The sequence below is a fragment of the Lytechinus variegatus genome, chromosome 5, assembly GCF_018143015.1.
Source record: "Lytechinus variegatus isolate NC3 chromosome 5, Lvar_3.0, whole genome shotgun sequence".
Lineage (NCBI taxonomy): Eukaryota > Metazoa > Echinodermata > Echinoidea > Temnopleuroida > Toxopneustidae > Lytechinus > Lytechinus variegatus.
This window is the reverse complement of record NC_054744.1, coordinates 45,197,507-45,212,945: the sequence shown is the minus strand read 5'-3', so window position 1 is coordinate 45,212,945 and position 15,439 is coordinate 45,197,507. Positions and strand designations below refer to the sequence as shown.

Here is a 15,439-nt window from a genome sequence, read left to right as displayed (position 1 = left end):
GAAAATCATCATATTTTTAATGTCATTCTTCTTAGAATTCTATTCTTGATCATATATCAAAATTTTGTTTACCATTGTGTAATCACTTTAATGTATTTGAATATTTAGGCTATAGCAGATTACACATTTTAATTATTTTACTGTTCATTCTTTCATGTTTTTTTTTGTATAGCATACATATCTTAGGCCAGTTACATAACGGCTGAAAACCGCATAAACTCTCCTTAAACGTGGCATTGGAAATAGGCCAAGAGTTTGCTTTCTTTTCCGATTTTGAAAAAAAAAAAAACTATTAAAATGAATACCAAAGGAATGAATAAAGAATAAAATGAAAGCGAGTCTTCTTTCACTAAGTTCTACACAAGGATTTCAAGAAGTATCGATCTGTGCAACAGATCGAGACCAGAGGAGAGACATATCTCCGCTCAACTGAAATATGGAATGCTTGAGGTAAGCCTGACCGACCTTAGGCCAAACTAGGTAAAATTAGCAATTCCATACTAATTTCATGACTTTTGAGCCTGGATGGATCTGTTCCCAAATTAATCAGTTTTGGGAGTTGCGGTGTGTGGCATTGCGGCAAACTGAGCAGAACCATTTGGCCGCCTTTGGCTGGCTTGCTTTCCCTAGACATTTCAGGTGAAACCATTCCAAGCAGGCATCACACCCAAGTGTAGGTGAGTCTATGTCATCAAGGTCAAGGTTGCAAATAGGGCATGTCCATCTTGGATCATTCCTCTTGGCAGCCACCACATCCTGCACCAAACTCCAGGCATCTTTGGTAAAATACTTCCTCATCCTGTTAACATCGACCTGCTCGTCTAAAATCCTGGAGGGCAGTTTCTCAGGTCTGACCTCGACATCCACCTCCTCGATCATATATCCTCTTAGAATACTTCTCTTTGCCAGCTCTTCTCCGACAAGCCATGACACAACAGCTGTTTAAGATTCAACATTAAAGGCAAAAAATCATTTCATGTAATTGTATACCTCAGAAATTCAAGCAAGTGATTCATATGTACTACATGTAGTACCATAAATAAGGTTATATTTTCCCCTGGCCTCAGCCAAGTTGGATCCATATTTGGAAGAGCATGACTCAGACTTTGACTACAACTGTAACGTTTAAACTTGGCTAAATTGTTACATGTACATGAAAATTATCATATTTAAGAGTGAATTTTCATTCTCTTTATCTATTGACTTGATTTTATTTTGACTTTGTTTCTTGTTTCTTTGCCAGGAAAAATTGCAAGTATGACAATTTAGCTTCAAATCATGAGTCCAGATACTCACAAAATGCCTGCAATGGTGTATGCTAACTTTGTAATATCTGATTTTTCTTTTGCAGAGTCCATGCATGTTATTATTTTCTTGGTAAAAATTTCAATCTTCCTTTAATTTCCCTGAATTACCTTGATCTTTCTCACATGGATGCAATCTTGAGAATGGAATGGTCTGACGTTTTTTTCTCTTTGGCAGCCCAACAACAGTGCACTCCTGGCCCTTTGGTCTTCCTCTTTTCTTCATTTTGGGTGGTAGTCTCAACCCCTTCAGATCTGGGAAAAAAAAGAAGAAGAAATAAACAGGTGTTTCATTGCACCTGGAATATTCATATTTCAAGAGTGTAGTATTGAACCTCCTTGACTATGATAGCTATATTATATATTTGTCAGAAATGAGTCCTGCACAACTACCCCCTAGACAATTACCCCCAGCACAATAAGCCCCCTAGGACAATAATAGGGGGTGGGGTTAATGACTGGGCTTTCAGGTATAACCACTGACTTCACACGACAGGTGCATCACCTTAAATTGTTTATTAACCAGTATACAGTAAATGAATGCCAATACTGACCATCAAATGCATCCTTCATCTGCACTTCTTTCGCCTGATGATCATCACCCTTCTCTTGTGCTGTCACTTCCTGTACTTCCCCCTTCTGCTGATTTTCAGTACGTCCTTCATTCACCTCCAAAGCATTTGGAGCTAAAATAAGAATATATACAAGATTCATGTATAATTACATAAACATATATATAGTTAAATATGTAGATAGGTCAATAGTTGATCTAAGATAGCTGAATATATGGATAGATATATACATGGAAGTAGAGAGACACTAGAAAGATGTAGACTTATTGTAGATAAATGCTGTAGATTAGATGTTGTTAGGTTAAAAGGATTAATGAATTTTCAATATAGAATTCAAATCTTTGAATTACAAGGCTCTCAACTCCTTGCTTCTGAAGTTCGACTTTCCGCACATCTGCTACTTGGCAGCTTTGACTTTTGGCACAAACATTGGTGTGAACCCATTCGTGACAGGAATTATTTAAAGCCTAATTTGATCCGCTTTTATTCTTCAAATTGATCCGCTTTTATTCTTCAAATTGGCAACATTTTTCTTTTATTGCTACATTTTTCTTATAAAACATCATGTATCTGAAACAAATTTTAATTGACAGTATGTATGATGAGAAGTCATGAAGTTGCCAATTTGCAGGAAAAAACGGTAATTTTGACATTTTCATAGCATTGTCAATTTAAGGATTTTAATGCTTATTTTCCTTTAAAAAAATTTCAGCATCAAACAACAAATACTGATGCAACGAAAATGGGCACAGTAAGTGTAGATTTTTTTGCTCTTTCTGCTCATGTATTTGATATGATTTTTAGGGCTCTGCATCAAAAGTTATTAGGTCAAACCACATAATGTGGACCCTCTGTCACGAATGGGTTAACACATTCATACTGAGGTATTGTGTTCACATGCACACAACAGCACAATATCAGTGTCCAAATCGTATTGTACACATTGTCATAACCTCTAGCATGTCAAATTTATAATGACAAAGTTTAATTCCTGTCTTTTGACTATCTGTGAATCCTTGATCTCTGTGTCAGTACATGAACAATAATCTGGCAACCAGGGGATTCAGTATGATGAGCAACCCCTAAGGCCAAAGGGAAGGGTAAGGGGAAAGGCTCTTTTCTAACAGCAGTCAAATGTAGTGATGTAATCTTCTAGATTAAGAAATAACTAACCATCAACGTTTGTACTCTCTGCCCTCAGTTCCTCCAGTAAATGGACTAGTTCATCGTCATTCACCTCTGATACAGTCTCATTGTCCTGCGTTACCTCACATTCCTTCAACCTTTCCTCTTCCATCATCTCAACCTCTGGAGACTTGATAACTATGTAAAGCAAATCAGCAATACAAAGGAACAAATGATAAGTTGCAATCAATCTTCTGAAAATATACACTCACATAAAATATCTGAAGAAGACAGATACTAAATAGACAAGAAAATGATCTTACACTTTCAGATAAAAAAACATGAGTTTTATTATTACAATTTTATACAGGTTTCACCAAACCATTAAAAAGATATCGAAGTATCCATTATAAAACAAAAAATCTGAAACACCTCATATTATGATGTCTATAGTTCTTCATAGAAAGAATGCTATTTAGTGTACCATCAACCTCATTACAAATTTCTCTTAGTTGACATCTCGAGTTGGAATACATTTTTACTTTCAAATAACTGCGCAAAATAATTGCGCATGCTTAAAAGACTACTTTTGAAAGAATGTTTTAGTAATGAAAGCAATACTTTCAAACAACTACTATACCTGTCAAATGCATTTCCTGAAGCAGACCTACAGCTGTCAGATCATCTTCCCTCTCCTCTTGTCTAATCTCCTTGTCCTGTCCCACCTCCTCCTCCTCAGCCTGATCCTCCTCTCCTTCCTTATTGTCCCCTCCATGCTCTCTCTCCTCTTCCTGGTCCATCCTGTCAACTACCATCACCTCTGTGGCCTCCTGGGCATCAATGTCTAGTTTGATTTTAAAAGAAAAAGAAAGAGAAAATAGTAAGCAATGCAATGCATTAATTTATGGTACATAACTTTTCTTGTTTTAGAAACTAATGAGGAAAGGCAGAACATTCCTAATTCCAGGTGTTAATTCCTACATTGACTGTGAGCCCCATAAAGGATGACCCAGATTTGCAATGAATGCTTCTATTCATTGGACGCACTCATTTGCATTTAGTGCAATCTCTGTGGCTCTCTTTTTTAACACATAAGGTTTCAAGATCACCAAAATCTGAAGCCAATTTTTGAAGAGAATGCATAAAAGTGAAAAAATGCAAGATATCTGTGCCTCCAAATTTATTTTTTATAAAAATGAAATTGTACTCATCTGCTATACACTACCAAAATCTGATTATCATCTATGAATGCAGTAAAAAGGTATTGGCGATGAAAAATAGCAAAAGGTTCTTTTTAACACCTGGTATGAATGTATGTATGTGCGTGTGAGTGGGTGTGTATTCATTAGGCAAAAAAACAATGAACTCACCATCCTGTTTTTCCGTTATGGTAACTTCTTTTCCTTGGCACCACATCTCGTAGATCCTTCTAAGTGATGTTATTCTGTTCTGGTAGATTTGTCCAGCTGTCTCTGATGCAACAGATGCCAACTTTGATGTTATGTCTATCGCTGTCCTATAGCGCGCATGCTGGCTAATTGGGCGTATTTGCTGTTGCTCCACTGAAACTCCTGCAGATCTCGGTGTTACCATGTGCTGATCCTGGTGAGTCACAAAAATCCTCTGTTGGGATTTGTAGAAGGCAGTGGTCCAACGCAGTGGGCACAGGTCATTGTCATACTTTGGCAGCCCCTGCTCAGCCCTAAGCTGGAAGATGTGACAGCATGGTAGGTGAGTAGCATTGTAGAAACTACAGTTACATTCATTTTGCATTGTTTTGTACTGGGAATTTGGGCTGGCCTTTCTGCTCAATTGCTGGTTCACTAATGAGGCTGCATATGGGGTAAGAACCTCACAGTATTTCCTTTCCGGTGCATCTTCTGGCAACTTCATCACCTTCCTCTTATGAACTATGTTTGCTGCATCTTGGTCCCGCTCACCTCTCAATGAGTGCACCAAAACAAAGAATCTTGATATGAACTCTGGCAGTGTGCTGTAGCGTCCTACAACGCTTTTTACTTTCTGATTCAGACACTCCAGACGATTGTTTGTGTTGTTTAACAGTGTGTAAGTGTTCTTCATGCCAAGGACCCATTCTTCTCTGATGGGATCCCAGTTTGCCTTCACATACTGTGTGACTGCAGATGGACATGACTCCTCAAGAAGTGTTAGATTTTTCTTGTACTCTTCTTCATTCTGACTGTATGCTATTTTCTGAAGTATCCTCAGAGCCGTCATTCTCTGTCCACTGGTAATACCCATCTTCCCTTCTGTTACCTCTCGACGGAAGGTCCGCAGTGTGTGGAACAAGCAAACATGCATGCTTGCTTGAGGGAAGGCATCTCCTATTGCCTCTCGTTCATTCATATCTTTGTCACTCATGATGTTAACTGTTTGGGGCCAGTGTTCATTGTGTTTCTTGAAACTTTCAAACAGCCATTTCAAGCTCTCTCTGTTTTCACTCGCAAGAATTGCTGCCGCTGCTATTTCACTTTTACCGTTACCATCTTCCACAAGAATCAGGTAGAGAGGCATCCTGAGGTTGTTTAGTTTGTATGTTGCATCTACGCAGATAAGTTCCGGATAGGCCTGATAGATTCGATGCATATCCGGATCTTGAAAGAATAGGCCAGTGAGTTGATTGCTCTTGTCTTTCAGGACTTCTGTTGTCGCACCTGTAATATAACAATAAAAGGATTCTGGTGATGCTAAATTGCCATTCCTTCCTCATATCGAAGAAAGAAAAGAAACAGAAAAAGAAAGAGAGATAAAGAGAGAAAGAGAGAAAGGAAGGAAGGAACCCAGGTAAAAAAAAAAAAAAAATTGAGGACCAGAAAGGCAACTTGTACTGGTACCAGTTGATTCCAGTTCTGGTTTTAACTGTTTTTTCTACCTTGGAAGAAAGTGGCTATTCCTTTCCTAATTTCTTTTTCAGCTCGACCCCCACCAGTAGATGCTGACAGAAAGGCAAGTTACTAACCATATTTTTCACGGAGTGTCCGCACAATGGTGGCTGCATCTTGTTCTCTACACTTCACCTTAGCAGCAATGTTTGTTAAATCTCGAAGCACAATGACCTTCCCAGTTTTGCTCTGCATTCTCTCTTGAATGAGTTTCTTGTTGGCCTGAATGAAAACACAAAAAAAGAACAGTGTGATGTATACAAAGGAATGATGTAATTCAAACCCCGTATTGCATCCAATTTGCACAAGAAAATATATGTGATCAGCTAGTGTAGATGTGCATAAATACATGTTTTTTTTTCATAATCACCTTTATTGATTTCAAACCAAGGGAAACAAACATAAAAAGTCCAGGTTACATGTTTCTATGGGAACATTGTACAGGACTGTGGGTAAGAGCATGATTACAAAACATAGTACTTACATCATAATACATACACATAAAATACATCAAACATTTTAAGCAAATTGAGACATAGTGAGGGTAAGAACTAAACCAAGAATGAAGGTAAAATGGGGAAAATGCAGTTAACATATAGACGTCATAATAAATTGATGCTGATGTTTTCTGAATGAAGGAGTAGCTGAGTGAGTGCCTGCAGTGAAAGAAATAGAAGAGCTGAAGGGCAGCAAAGGCCAGAAGGAAAGGAATTATGGACTGAAAACAGGGAAGAAGAGGGTATATGGAGAAGGAACTGTATAGAAGGAAAGGGTTCTGAAAGACGAAAGTGGGATAGAGAGAATTTAGCAAAGGATAAAGAAAGGGGGTAGGAAGACTAAAAAACAAGAAATCAAGACGTAGGCAGGATACACCAAGTTAGTCCAGTAGTGACATGTCTGTCCAATGCGGTTCACCCCTGGCATTGAATATTACATAGGATCCTACAAGGGCCAGTTTACTAATTGTGAGTATGGTATTCTTACAAGCTCTAACATTTACATGACGGAATATTTCTTTGATCTGCTGTTTACTTTCTTTTGTTACAACACGATAAATGCGAATGTCACTGGTGATGCATCTTTCTTGATAGTTGTGATTATTAAAGACAAGAGTACACGTTTGTATGGGCTGCACTAACAAAAAATTGGGCTAATCATTTTGATAATTTTGCTTCGTAGAGACCTCCGTGAAATTTCACTTCTTTCACTCTCAGAAACGGACTTATTTTGCAGTTAGTATTAGCCCACAACTTGTTTTTTTTACCATCTAAGATCAAGTGACATACTTACATCCATTGCAAGAAATCCCATTACTTCCTCCCTCTCATCATCAGACAGTTTCCTCTGCTGAGGCAGGTGGCGAAACAGTGCCTGCAGATGAAACAGTTAAAGTTGATTAATGGATACCGGTATGTAGGATGGAGTATTAAACACACATACAGTAGATCATAGTGACAATCTGGCAGGTGGGCTCTCAACTTCCAGAATGATTTTCACTATGCATCACTATAATGCAGTGATATTTGGCAGCATTTGTAGGCTGCAAAGTGGTATTTTGGATGAAAACAGTACTTTCACCAATTTAGCAATAAACATGTGTAGTGATAAACTTTGAGACAAAAACAGTATTTTCACAAATCCTGCAGTATTTTCATTTAAGAAACAGTACAAAATACTGCAAAAAGTAAGACTTGCCATCTCTGATAATGCCATTTACCAATTTATTCACAAGTGTAGCCCTTCACGTTGGTTCACTCTGGTGTAGATTTGTACCTTGGGAAGGTCTTAATTACTAGTAGCTCAGAATACTAATGTTAATACTAGATTACTGAAAAGACAATATTATTATCATCATAATCACCATCATCATCATCACCATCATCATTAGTATCATGAAAATTTTCATTCTTGTTTAAGGTGATCTTAAATTTGCACCTGTAACAGTTTAAGATGAATTTAGGAAGGACATTTCCTTCTTTTTGATTTAGCTCTAATCTAGTTCCATTCTCGTAATTTGTTCTAGCAGCTATGTAATGAATTATGATTGGCATTTTTTTTTTTTTAATAATTCTGTTCATTTTAAAATTTCTTCAACTCTTTTAAAGAAAGAGTAATCTATCTTCCAGACTAAATCATACCTCTGACACCTCATGATTATGCTCTGATACCATGGACGATAACCAAAGTTTCTTCCCATCCACGGAAGCCAGCAACTTTAGCATGACAGGACACGATGACCGCATTGTGCTACATAATGAAGATGAAAGAATTATAAATGTATAGTTTGGTCGGCATGGTAAATTTGGTCAGAATCATACGCATATTTAATGATAAATTAGGTTGAGCCATCAAACACTTTCAGAAAATTTTAGACTTTCGAATAATTTTGAAAATTAGACCTCTTTTAGTGGTTCAGTAGTAATTCAGTGATTTTGGTGTATGTATATATATATATATTTATATATATATGTGTGTGTGTCTGTGTGAGGGTGTGTGGATGTGTGCATTTTCATTGTCTTTGCATTTGTAATGGGTAAAGTGACTCGATCTTGGTCTCAAGACTTGGATTGATTGGACTAGAGCCCATTCACTGATCATACCAGGATCATACCTTCTATCACGCTTTCCTGATCCGCGACTTCTTGGTTTTTCTCCTCCAATGACACAGTGCAACTGAAAGAAAAAAAAATGTACATTTTAAATTTCTACCACTTACATTATCTCTCTTTTCAATGAGCACGGTTATAGTGTAGTGGTCATGTTCCAAATGCCTACTTTCAATTGCCACTATTTTCTCACCTTCTCTTTATGTTTCAATCCACTTTTTTTCCATTTATATGCTTCAATTTCACCCATTGAGTAGCAGACCACATCTGATACAATTCAATCAGGTTTTCTAAAATTCTGAAATATGTACAAAAAGAGAGGGGTTTTTTTTCTGAAAAAATTAGCCCTCATGAATGGCTGAGTGGCTCATAGGAATTATTTCAAGTGCAAACTGAAATAATGTGAATCCTCAATTGGCAGCATTTACAAAATTGGTGCAAATTGGTAACTTGTTAGATTAGAAAGATTGCCAAATGATATTTGAGTTTGTTAACCCCAAATATCAAGTTCTACTGGTTTGTAATTAAGAAATTGTCGCCAATGTCATGAAACAATTGAGGTTTTAACTCCTCTTGGGAATAATCAATTTTGAGTCTTCATTCTGAATATGCTTCTGCCTGCACCCACCTCTCCACTGACTCCAGTAGATCTACAAGTAGTAAATTTTCACATATGTACACAACACAGTCACCCCCCCCCCCCCAACCCAAATGTAGTGTTGTAAGCCTGTCAGCACTCTATTGGAGGTGATTTTATCATTGAAAAAAAAGCACACAATCACCATAAATCTGCCACTGTTAGTGTTGCAAGGTAATTGGCTCAAAGTTACCATCGACAACAGACCAATCAGATTTCGTTATTTCGACTAGCTAAACAACGACCGCCTTGGCATTAGGGGCGCTGCGCTCGCTATAGCGCTACGTACGTACGTCTATACCCAGTATACAGTAGCTTTCAAAGGCGAGCGCGCGATTGGCGTGAATACCGAGCTAGTGCCAGAGTACAGTGGAATGAAGTGTCTTGCAATCACATGAAAACAGACATTACATAACCTGCAGTATGTTTTACTTTTAAACAAGAATTTATACTAGACTTTCTTATCATTGCGCATCACATTTGGGTAGATGATCGTCTAAAAAGCGACACAACGAAAGCACATGCCTTATTTGGCCTAGGCCCCGGCCCTAGGCACCTAGGGTCGATCAGACTTACCTCAAGCATTCCATATTTCAGTTGAGGAGAGATACGTCTCTCTTCTGGTCTAGATCTGTTGCAAAGCTGGTAACTTTTTGATGTCCTTGTGAAGAACTGAGTGTGACGAGTCTGGCTATATACCTCTAGTTTCTTTTTGAAATCTGAAAAGCTAGTGAATTCTTGTCCCACTTCCAAAGTCATTTTTAACTCTTCAGAGGCATTACCAACCAGCATGCAGATGCAAATTCGGCGGCAACGTAGATGGGCGCGCGCTGCACGCAATGGACCCCCCCACTACTCCAGATATGAAAATGGGAATATCCTCGTTTAGGGTGTGCAAAGCTGGGACATCTGCACAAAATCCGTGTTAAGGGTGTCCTAGCGACCTGCCCTTGAATCCTCGTTTAGGGTGCTCTTTAAGGACGATTCTCGCGAATGCTGTCCACTCTTCAATGGAAGTGATCCCCCCGGGGGGGGGGGGGTTGCCAGGCCAGTTCAAAATGCTAAATTATCGTACCATAGGGTCTAACTAGTCGTTTTTAGAAGAAAATTATCGTACACATACCGGCGTGAATCCGTTTTGAAGAGGGGGTGATCGACTTTTTTTTGCCCAAAATTTCTTGCGTGAACGCACACACACATACACACACCCTTACACTCACATACCCACACACACACACACAACACACTCACGCACATGCACACACGCATTCACCGTGCAGACCCCTCCAACCCCCATCCAACACACGCACAAACCCACATGCATTTTGTGAGCGATCAGTCGCTTCTCTCCTCGCCTTGCCCCCCCCCCCATATGCCACTTGCCAAGATGCCCCTTATCCTGAATTTTTAGTGTGCAGAAAATGCCATTATCATGCTCGAATTTTCAAAAAAAAATCTCCCTACCGTGAGAAGGGGAATACCCCCTCCCCACCCTCCCCCCCCTCGGTCTCTTCGCTCCCTCTCCTTGCCCCACCCCCTCCTGTTGAAAATTCCTGGCTACGCCAGTGGTTATGATGTATACATTATGACCCCCTCCCATCACCAGAAGTCTAAGTTTACCTAGGTCTACTTCTTCATTTATTTATTTATTTATCCAATCATTTGTTTTAGTAGTAATGTAGGTACCCATAAATCTAATACTTATAGATTCATTTATTTTCTTTTATATTATATTCATATTCATTATATTCATTTATATTTCATTCTAATGCCAGGCCTATATATTCTGTCTTTCTGTCAGATCTATCTGTCCACTATCCCCGGTGTCTCTGTCTATCTATCTATCTATCTATCTATATCTATCTATCTATATGTCTATCACTCTATCTGTTTCCTGTTTATCTAAATTTTATCTGTCTATCCATCTAAGTATTCGTTTCCATTTCATCTCCTGAGGCTATCGATATCGTTAGCAGGAGATCGTAAAAATGAAATCATGCATATTCATGCAGCACTACCAAGACGTACTACTAAGTTATGAATATTCATAATTCGTACAACGTAAACCCAAACTGTGTATGTCTACTATAACTGCGCTGCGTTAACGCTGTATGGGTCTGCCACCGCGAAGGAAGCCAGAATCGACACAAGTAGTGTGGAAATTTGCTGTTAAACAGACGACCGTTTGTAACAAGACAAGAAAAGCAAGGAGAGAAGACGGTGAGAATGAAATTGAAACGATCTAAGGATATCAAAGGGGTTAGAATTTAATGAAGAAATGAGGTTATTTTGATCGTGATATAGACGGTCAGACCCACATACGTGTTTTACTGTTATTGCTGGCGGCGTGTGGCGGTATCCATAGATAGGTGTTCTGGATATAACCACACGCGTGTGGCTGGATGGTAAAGACACATACGTGTGGCTGTATACACTGCCTCCAAATAAATCATCTGTCAGTTAGTTTCTCAAAAAAATAGGCCTAACTTACCATTTGTCGTAGACCTTCATCGGAATATGCTTCATGTAGGCAAAAAGTAAACCTGTATTTCAGTTTTATTGTCAATTATCAGGGGTAGATGTGGACTTGTTTCCGACCTCCTGACGACAAACTGTCGATTTTGGTCAGAGCGAGATCCGGCCTTGATATCGCCGGCGCTCGCCGGCTAGCAAGATTGTCGATGTAGTGATGGGGTATGAAAATAGCGGGGATGGACTAGGCCCAAACTTCAAGCTTGAAAGTTGAAGTTTAGGCCTAGTCCGTCCACGCTATTTCATCTTCATATGAATAAGTATAATTCTCAGCAGCTTCTATTATTCAGAAACTTTTTACTTCAGAGTAATCATGAATGAAATCCAATTGATTTAGTGTTAGGATTTGAATGAAATGACTTAGACATAAATCAAGTTTCTATTTGAACAGGATGCCCTGGGCCTGGCCTGGGGTGGTATTCTGAAAACGTTTTAGTACATAGTTATTACTTCATTCAAATATAATGTGATTCTTCAGTTATATACAGGACCTGGTCTATGCTGGTCCTGTATATAACTGAAGTTCAGGTTCATCAGCAGGCAATGACATTAAAGTATAAAAAAATTTACACAGAATACAAGTAAGAAATATTTTTTTTCCAATGGGCAAATGTATTACCTTTTATTAATATTTAATACTTCTACTAATTCTTAGAAATTTTTGAGAAATTAAATATAATTTCCATTTTAAAGGCCTATTGAATACAAGACAAAAATTTATCTTTTGAAATAAAAATCATGCGTAGATAAATGTTAATAAACGTGATCAGAGGATTAAGAAATAATTTTAGTATCATTCCTGGACCTCCATTATAAACAAGTTATTACTATTATAATCTTGTCACTATGACAATTACCATGGTAACAGGGCTGAGCAAGAAATCAAGGTCTTTATGGTAGCTGCAATGGGCTTGGACAAAGTTACCATAATTGCAAGTCTTCATAGAATGGCTGAATAATTATGTAAGAATATTAAATTGCATTTATTGTTATCTTACTTTTTAAAAAGTTTTGACATGGATAACCTCAGCAAAAATATATAAATAGACTATATTTTTAAAAATAGATTGAATTCTAGCCACAGTGACAGTAGACAATATCAAATTTTGTGAATGATTCACCAATGTATTGACTGGGAAAGGCACTCTTTAGGGAGATTCTGGAATTATCCCCCCCCCCCCCTTTATGTGGAGTGCTCTCACATTAGTAGAATATTTCTTGTCAGCAAATTTGGAAGGAATTTACCTCCTTTTTTTTGAGTGACAAACTTTTGTGGAAAAATAAACAGAATATCACAGATTTTATGCTCTTTATGAAATCCTGGATGCATCCCTCATATTAACTATTAGGCTCATCGACATTTTTTAATGAAATTTTAATAAACATTATATATTTTGACTGAAGTGTAGAAAAATGTTCTCAATCCTTTATTTTTTAAATCTAAGTTAATGCTTGTAGACTCTAATTATTATTGTTATGTTATTTTCAATGTTTTAGAAAATGGATTTCTTAATAAACATGTTAATTTTGAATTAAATTATCTGATCTTGGTCATTTTCATTCATTAATCACCAATTTGTGATATATTGCTTCCAAAAATTGTTAAGCACAAATGGCACAAGATGTTGCACTCTGTACTCAAATGTGATGATACTACTGTGACATCATGAGAGCAAACAGCAGTTAAAGTACTCTTCAAGAGAAATAAGGATAAGAGTGGGAAAGTAATAAAATGATAGAATTGTTTGCCTTTATGCATATATTTGTGTGTGTCATTTTCTGAGAGAGAGAGAAGAGGCAGGAAATTGGGGTGGGGCAGTTAGAGAAAGTTGTTGTTTTGGAAGAAGCAATCATAAGACCTTACTGTTCATGATGGGTGTACGGGGGAGGGGAATTATTTCTACAAAATATGGAACCTGTATATAAAATGTATTTTTCTTTCCATACCAAAATTTACCAGATTCATTTCCAGTTGAAAATAAAAAATAAGTATCCTATAGCCTACGATGGGTTTGCTCTCTTGCCTAGATAATTTTGAGAATCCCCCTAAAATATTGTACCTAGGTCATGGTTATTGATGAATGATGGTGACATAGAAGTCGCCATTTAAAATTAAGTGCTCCTGACTGCTATTCGTAATAGGACCTATATTGGAGACTACAATGATTATATAAAATAATTTGATTTGTTCTTATTTTTGTTCAAATGATGAAATAAAGGTTCGTTTAGTTTTCTGCAATTAAATATGAACAGAAAAGATAAAAATGTAAATGAAGAGTTTAGTTGCAAAAGGGGTTAGGTCCATTCTCATTCTCACTTATACTGCATTACTCTTATGAACTAATTTGTTATGATGTACTACCCTATCATGTGAACATAAAATTGGGTATAAAAGGAATCTACCTGTCTTCATTTTTTTTCTATATATTCTTTAAAAAAAATATCATTGTGGACCACTGGACCTAACCCCTTTTGCAACTAAACTGAAATGAATCCAATCAATTTTGATTAAAAAGGTGATTTTTCTTTCTCATGTGAATTTCAAATTTTTGTTGTTTTCATTAGAACGACTAAAAATATAGAGGTTTTGAGACAGAAAACAATAAAAATTATGAACTATGGACCTAACCACTTTTGACAAATGAGCTCTTCAGAATAGTTTGTTTGCAAAAGGAGTTAGGTCCACTCTTCCATTTTGCGATATTTTTATTTAAAACTAAATTGCAATATTCTTATGCGAAATTAAATTTTCATGATGCCCTACTATGTGAACATAAAATTGGCTATGAAAGAAATCTACCTGTCTTCATATTTTGTAAAATATTCATTTCCCAAAAAAAAATGTGTGGACCTATACCCCTTTTGAAAAAAAAGTAATTTTTCTTGGCCATTCTAGATCACCTTTTAGTGGGAATTTCAACTTTTCTTTGGTATCATCTTATAGAGCTACTAAAAATGTACACATTGAGACAAAAAAAAAATCAAATTTGATGAAAAATGGACCTAACCCCATTTGCAAGTGAGGTCTTCAAATAAGGGCTTCAGAAACATAAAGAGATCAACCGAGGAACATTTACACGATTTAAGGGAAAAATTATTATGGCACCATTTTTTTTTTTGGGGGGGGAGGACCTCTTCTGTAATATAAATAGTGAATGTAATTAATAGAATGAAAATTGTAAGGAAAGAGGGCAAGTCAAGCTCAATTAAAATCCCTCCCATAAAGTTTCCAGTTATTGCCTTAGAAAAAATCCAGGCAACTTGCAGCTGAAATAATGCAGTAATAATCGTGACAGGCAAGAACAAATGGATCAATAAAAATACGATTACTTATGAAGAATGAATGAATGGCCGTGGCATGATGTATTTTATTTAGACACGTACACCAACGGGTCGCGCATTATGCTAATTACAGACCAAATGCTAATTTACATATTTTACGCTATGCGCGAAGGGCGTTCCATGACCACGCCTCCATTTCGCTGGTGTACCAAAACAGTGGCGGCGTCCATAGGCTTGTACATGTAATATGGGAGCAGTGTGCACTTTTGACCCTCCAAAATTTTCTTCAATTCTGACCGGATGCAGAAGCGGAGTTTCCACCCCCTGGGTAGAATGATCAATTACGCCATCTACGACGGAGGTATGAAAGGCTCGCAGCAATGACCACGACGGTAAGCAATGAATTCCAATGCCCGGAGTTAGAAATGAATATTCATTATGAATGACGTATTCTGTAGCGCGCATAATTTAATAGCGT

The 15,439-nt window shown here is 37.4% G+C and overlaps 1 protein-coding gene across 2 annotated transcripts; it reads right to left on the bottom strand.

Annotated features, from left to right (window-relative positions):
- Positions 1–202: 202 nt before the first annotated feature.
- On the bottom strand, positions 203–9,448 carry LOC121416270. 2 transcript variants are annotated; one of them, XM_041609798.1, is made up of 10 exons: positions 8,516–9,448; positions 8,043–8,151; positions 7,195–7,275; positions 5,982–6,126; positions 4,372–5,676; positions 3,642–3,845; positions 3,050–3,199; positions 1,859–1,990; positions 1,416–1,559; positions 203–938 (listed from the first exon to the last, which is right to left on the bottom strand). In XM_041609798.1, exons 2-10 carry the CDS (start codon positions 8,145–8,147, stop codon positions 547–549), a joined length of 2,658 nt encoding a protein of 885 aa, XP_041465732.1. In that variant the 5' UTR covers positions 8,148–8,151; positions 8,516–9,448; the 3' UTR covers positions 203–546. The 2 variants fall into 2 exon arrangements, with proteins under 2 accessions (XP_041465732.1, XP_041465733.1); XM_041609799.1 differs by having other exon boundaries at positions 8,043–9,448.
- Between the last annotated feature and the right edge of the window lie 5,991 nt (positions 9,449–15,439).

Coding starts and splice junctions, on each gene's coding strand:
- LOC121416270 (XM_041609799.1), bottom strand. CDS start 8,147: ATGCGGTCATCGTGTCCTGTCATGCTAAAGTTGCTGGCTTCCGTGGAT. Junction 5,677..5,981: donor GACACTCCGTGAAAAATATG/GTTAGTAACTTG, acceptor GTTATATTACAG/GTGCGACAACAGAAGTCCTG. Junction 1,991..3,049: donor AGAGAGTACAAACGTTGATG/GTTAGTTATTTC, acceptor TTCTTATTTTAG/CTCCAAATGCTTTGGAGGTG.